The sequence below is a fragment of the Gavialis gangeticus genome, unplaced genomic scaffold (assembly GCF_001723915.1).
Source record: "Gavialis gangeticus isolate Ggan-Ray unplaced genomic scaffold, GavGan_comp1, whole genome shotgun sequence".
Classification (NCBI taxonomy): Eukaryota; Metazoa; Chordata; order Crocodylia; family Gavialidae; genus Gavialis; species Gavialis gangeticus.
In genome coordinates this window covers 57570757-57577312 of record NW_017729031.1, presented here as the reverse complement: position 1 = coordinate 57577312, position 6556 = coordinate 57570757, and the positions used below count along the sequence as shown (strand labels likewise).

The window sequence follows — 6556 nt, the reverse complement described above, 5'->3', positions numbered from 1 at the left end:
TGGGGTCTGCCTGGTGCTCCCTTCCCACCCCCCCTCCCTGCTGCGGGGGTAGGGATCTGACCAGATGCTGGCCAGCATAGCCTGCTGAGGCAGAGGGGGCAGGAGGGGGAGTTATTCAGCCCCTCTTCCCCTGGGGAGCTGCAACCAGGGTCTGCCCTCCCCGACTGTTACCACCATGTGCTTCCTGTACAGACACCGGAGGGAGGGGGGAATAACCTCCCTCCTTGTCCCCTTGCCTAAGGGGCTCTGCCGGTACCCTGGCCCTGCTGCTGGAATGGTGAGGATGCAGGGCCCTTGATGTGGTCCCCTTGCCTGAGGGCCTCTGCCAGCTGGCCTCTGGCCATTCCCCAGCCCTGCTAGTAGAGCTGCAGCCCCTGTCACTGTCCTGGAGTGTGAGCCTCTTTTCTGCAGAGGGGGCTGAGCTGCAGGCTGGGGAAAGCTGCTGCTGCCTGTGCAGGTTGAGTGGTGGTGGGGCTATGGCCACTGCTCCAAGTCCCAGTGCCAACACTCACCCCACAGTCTGCCGTAGCTCTGACCACCAGCTTATGGTCCCTCTGCCAGAAAGAGGCTTGTGCTCCCCAGACACTATGACAGAGAGTGCTGCCTCCATCAAGGGTCCTGCCCCCTCACCGCTCCAGTGGCAGAGCAGGGGCACAGCCAGAGGCTGGCCAGCAGGGCCCCTTAGGTGAGAGGGTAGGGAGAGAAGTTATTCCCCTCTTCCTCCAGCGTCTGGACTCAATGAGGGGGCTGGACTCGATGATCTTCCGGGGTCCCTTCCAGCCCAAATGTCTATGAAAGTCTGGAGGGGGCAGGAGGGTGCTTATCCTGCCGCTTGCCCCGGGCAGGGAGCAAACAGTGGCAGTCGGGGCTGGCAGACCCTGGCTGTGGTCCCGAGGGGGCAGAGTGGGGAATAACCCCTCTTCCTGCCCCCTCTGCTTCAAGTACGTATGCCAGTCAGCATCTGGCCATGCCCCCACCACTGCAGCAGTGCAAGGCAAACCCTGGCTCAGGTCTGTGCTGGTGGGACAGGGAGGGGGATTAAAACCCCTCCCTAACCAGTTCACTTCAAGCTACTGCGGAGGCTGGCCGTGCCCCCCAGCATACCTGCAGCAGAGGACACACTTTAGTGCCCCCCAGCTCCTGGCCTGAGCAGCTGCAGGTATGTGCCTGCATGTTCTCAGTCCAGAGGGAATGTCTGTTCACTTGCAAATTGGTTCAGTCTAGCCAGGTTAGACTAAAGTGCAAAGATTGGACCAATTCAGGCTCCACCTTTTTGAATGCCTGTCCCTAGCCAGTTAGGAGGCTTTCATCCTAGATTCATCTTGGTTTGCTTTCTCTCACCGTAGTCAGGTCCCCTGATCCAGGGAATATAATATGCATTTAATATATGTATTATTTTTGTTGTGCTTTTTGATATTTCAGTAAAATTAAAGGTTTTTATGTTTTGTAAAAATTAACATTGCCATATCATTTCCAGTCTGCCATGTTGCTTCACTAGTGGAGAGTTAGCTGTTTAACCGTCATAGCACAGTTTACCGGGTCCCATGTTGTTTAAGGAAAACACTGTTTCTGCAACTCTTGCAAAGCTTATGGGGGCATGGGTTTATTTAAAATATTTTTAATGATTGTCATAATCCTGAGATTGGCAGTTACAACCTTTGTCAGTTTTATTTACTTGGATTCATAGATGTAGGGTCGGAAGGGACCTAAGTAGATCATCAAGTCCAACCCCCTGCCGTGGGCAGGAAAGAGTACTGGGCTCATATGACCCCAGCTAGGTAATTATCAAGCCTCCTCATAAAGACCCCCAAGGTAGGAGCCAGCACCACTTCCCTTGGAAGTTCGTTCCAGATCCTAGCTGCCCTAACTGTGAAGTAGTGCCTTCTAATGTCCAGCCTGAACCTACTGTCAAACAACTTATGGCCGTTATTCCTTGTTACTCCGGGAGGTGCTCGAGGGAACAGGGTCTCTCCCATTCCCTGCTGGTCCCCCCTGGTAAGTTTATAGACAGCCACCAGGTCCTCTCTCAGCCTTCTCTTGTGAAGGCTGAGCACGTTCAGGTCCTTGTAGGGTCTGCCCTGCTGCCCCTGGATCATGTGTGTGGCCCTCCTCTGGACCCTCTCGACGCTGGCCTCAATCCCTCCTGAAATGTGGCGCCCAGAACTGGGCGCAGTACTCCAACTATGGCCTGACCAGCATTGCATAGACAGGGAGGATCACCTCCTTGGCTCTGCTTGTGATGCATCTGTGGATGCATGACAAGGTGCGGTTAGCCTTACTGACTGCATCCTCACATTGGCGGCCCATGTTCATTTTGGAATCAATAATGACTCCAAGATCTCTTTCTGTCACTGTGCTTTCGAGACCAGAGTTCCCCAGCCTGTAGGTAGGCTGCTGGCTCTTGCTGCCCAAGTGCAGTACCCTGCACTTGTTAGTACTGATCCTGTCCTATTCACATTTGCCCACCCTTGTAACCTGTCCATGTCCAGTTGTATCTTGTCCCTCCCTTCTAGCTTGCCCACCTCGCCCCAAACCTTGGTGTCATCAGCGAATTTGAACAGGGAGCTTTTCACCCCCTCATCCAAAACGCTAATAAAGAAATTGAACAGTATAGGCCTGAGGACCCTGGGGGACTCCACTGCCCACATTCGTCCAAGTCGAATATGACCTGTCTGCCACCACTCTCTGGGTGCAGCCCCTCAGCCAATTTGCAATCCATCTGACTGTGTAGGCATCAATGCCACAGTTGCCTAGCTTTTTAATGAGAATGGGGTAGGAGACAGTGTCAAAGGCCTTCCTGAATTCCAGAAAGACTGCATCTACCGCGACACCTGCATCCAGTCATTTTGTGACCTGATCATAGAAGGCAATCAGGTTGGTCTGACTGGACCTGCCCCTAATGAACCCATGCTAGTTGCCCCTAAGCATCCTCCACCCTGCTGGTCCTTCACAGATGTGCTCCTGGATAATTTTCTCAAAGAGCTTCCCCAGGATCCAAGTAAGACTAATGGGCCTATAGTTGCCCAGGTCCTCCCTCCTCCCTTTTTTGAAAATGGGGACCACATTGGCTTTCTTCCAGTCTTCTGGGACCTGGCCAGAGCACCATGAGTGCTCATAAAGCTGTGCCGGGGCCCTGTCATAACCTCTGCCAATTCCCTCAGAACCCTGGGGTGGAGAGCATCTGGACCTGCTGATTTGCACACATCCAGCCCCTCCAGAAGTTCCCTAACTTGGTCCCTAACTCAGTTCCCTAACACTTCTTGCTCATTACCAAAGAATTTATCTTCTATTCTCAAATCTTTCCCTCTGTCAAGCAGTTAGTGTGGGTATATTCTAGTATTTTCAAGACTATGGAAGAACTATTGAATCTCATGAGACATTCTTCATTCTACAGCGCCTATGTTAAATGAGAAAATTATTTTTAACAGAAGTGATATAAATAGGTTTTTTTGTTTTTTATTGTTAATATGGCTTTTGTTTTAGTTATCAAGTAAACATGTTAGAGCAAAGAGAATTATGAAACTAATAAAGAGCATTCAGAAAAAGTCTGTTTACCAAGAACAAGTCAAACAGTAACATTATGTTGATTGACAATTTTCTGGGCTTGTTGTCATAATACCCAACACCCAATTGGAACAGCATTATTATTAGGGGTCTACTTAAATCACGGAGAAACTAAACAATTTTCACAGATTGTTTATGGTATAAGTAGCAAATTCCATGGATATTTCCTGGATTTACTCATACACGATATACAACAAAGTAAATTATATGTAGAACTGTACAAAAGTTTAGAAATTCTAATTTATCCTTACCTTAATAAAAACAATCCATTAAGGTAGGTGTCCATGTCCCTATGGGGGAAGGAGGGATGAGAGGGTGGCTGGCATCTTCTGTGTAGCTCAAGCCAGGCAGAGCAGCCTGTGGCAAGGCAACTGCTGCCCTTGGTGCCCCCCTGCCAGCCAGCCCCCTTCTCCCCTCAACCTTGAACAGCCTGCAAGGCTGGGCCGCAGCAACAGCAAGGATTGCTGGCTGCCACTGGGAGTTTTTATTTTTGTAAGTTGATTTTTGTGGGCAACCCCATATTTCATGTTTCCCTGAAATACAAAGAATCATGAATTGAGTAGACCCTTAGTAGTAGTAGTAGTAGTAGTAGTAGTGGTATTACTGTAGGATTAACAAGAGGTTTTCATAAAATTGTGATAGTGTTTTGGGATTAACAGGTGGGTTTTTTAAAATACCATAATTCATGTAATTCAGCATTTTGTAACTTATATAATGTGAAAAGGTACTTATACAATTCTCTAAATTATATTCACTATATAGACTGCCTTGATGATCTGTAATTGCAATGGTAAATTTTTTCTTTTACCTAGGAAGTGCCACTGCAGCAGACAGCACAGCCTACTTCAACGATAGTTCGTCCAGCCTCATTACAGGTTCCTAATGTACTGCTTGCAAGTTCTGACTCAAGTGTTATTATTCAGCAGGCAGTACCTTCGCCAACTTCTAGCACTGTCATTACCCAGGCTCCATCCTCTAACAGACCAATAGTGTAAGTTGTACATCTTTGTAAAACAAGTTATTAGAGATTTTGAAAAAGATATTCTCTTCTTCACAGCCTGCATTTTTATTAATTTTCCTACAATTCTGAAGTATAGTAAATCTTCCTAAAATTTAGAAATTACATACTATTTTTCCCTACATCCCTCATTCAACAACAAAGTGAGTTTACGCTGTTATCTTTCCACAAATTTCTGCATGTTTATTACTGATGTCTAATCAGGAGTTTAAGAAATGTTAAGTTTGGACAGGATTAAAACAAAATTAATAATATATCAAATTTTGTATTAAGAGGTGAGATAATCATCAACTTCTGTATATTTGTATCCTTTTAAAATATTTATTTCTCTTGTTCTTTTTTAGGCCAGTACCAGGGCCTTTTCCTCTGTTGTTACATCTTCCTAATGGACAAACCATGCCTGTTGCTATTCCTGCCTCAATCACGAATTCTAATGTTCATGTCCCTGCTGCAGTTCCAGTAAGCTTACACGTGACACATTTTACTTACTTATTTTGGAAAACACAGGTTTCTTCTTTTACTATAATTACAGAAATGTCAGGAAGATTTTTAGACTTCATTTGATTGTATGATGCAGATTTTTGTAATTATTATACTACTTTATGGTTTATTACTAATTTAGAATGATAAAGATTTTAGTTACTGTTCTAAACAGGCCTTGACAAGTTAGAAATACTTAAATTTGCTATGAAAGGGAGCGGTGCAATTTAAATATCTAAGCAGTAGAATCCAGTTTTATAGAATTTCTTATGTCTCTGGTAAGCACTAGTATCATACACCATGTGTGATGCTGGCGTACTCAGTTTTTGTCATTTTCACTTTTTACAACTTTTCTTGTCAGCTTGTTAGACCCGTCACCATGGTGCCTAGTATCCCAGGAATCCCAGGGCCTTCCTCCCCCCAGCCAGTGCAGTCAGAAGCTAAATTGGTAAGTGGAGATTCTTTGATCTGATCTTCCAAATAGTGAATAACCCTGTTATTTGGAATTAAATCCTACTGCACATGTAGACAGTTAAACATGTTTGTTGCATTGTGACTTCTATTTGCAGTATATTTTGTTCTTACAGAATACAATTTCTTTGCTGTAATTGTAATGATGGAAAAATGAGAGCTACCATGCAGAGGTCAGGGAGTTTGTCAGTAATTTCAATGTGTTTCTTAACACCAGGACAAAAATATGTTCCTGAATTCAGCAGTGTTATAATGTGTAAAACTGGGTAGCTACATTGTAAAATACTTTGAGGCAGATAATATTTTTAACTCAGTCTTTCCCCCAATGTTGAAGGCTGAGAACACTGTGTTAAGAGGCTTTGGGAGAGGGAGGAGACACAACTTACCATCTTGTTATCAGTGAACCTTATCTCTACTAATAGAGAAGCCAAAATAGAGAAGCAGACAATAAAGAGGTAGGTCTTTTGCAAAAGATGTAGGGTTCTTAGGAAAAAAGACTGCAAAAGATTTACAGTTTTTATAGATTTTGAGAATCAGATATCTAATATTATGAAAGCCTAAGTCTGTCTGTCTGTCTGTCCATCTGTAACACTTTATTCGCTCTCTGATTGGCTGACAAACAGCCAATCGGTGTGTGAAGAAGTGTTCCAACAAGGCACCCCACTGCCATGATGGTGGAGACAGGGGACTGAAGTGGGGGGCGGCCTCGGCCCCTCCCACCCTATTCCCTGGAGGCAGCGGCAACACAGTGGACAGGAGGGGAGTGCTCCCTGCAGGTAACACGGGGGGCCTGGGCCCAATGCCCGGGGGGGGAGGGGAGTGGGTCTTGGCTCAATGCAAGTGGGGGAGCAGGCCTGAGGTGGGGAGAAGCCAGCCCGCCATGGCGGGGGGGGATGAACAGTGGGCCCAGCCCAATGCGGCCACAGCAGCAGCTAGGGGAGGGAAGCAGCGGGCATCCTCCCTCTCTCGGGCCCTCGCCTACTCCTTTCTCACCTCCCTCCCCTGCGTCAGCCACAAGCCCTC

The 6556-nt window shown here is 46.6% G+C and overlaps 1 protein-coding gene across 2 annotated transcripts in view; it reads left to right on the top strand.

The window, feature by feature from the left end:
• The window catches only part of ATF2 (activating transcription factor 2), a 98028-nt gene that overhangs the window by 45028 nt on the left and 46444 nt on the right, over positions 1 to 6556 (top strand). For both annotated transcript variants that reach the window (XM_019522956.1, XM_019522957.1), the window contains 3 exons: positions 4377 to 4555; positions 4927 to 5041; positions 5424 to 5510. In XM_019522956.1, coding sequence (XP_019378501.1) covers positions 4377 to 4555; positions 4927 to 5041; positions 5424 to 5510 — 381 coding nt within the window. The remainder of the gene's footprint in view (positions 1 to 4376; positions 4556 to 4926; positions 5042 to 5423; positions 5511 to 6556) is intronic.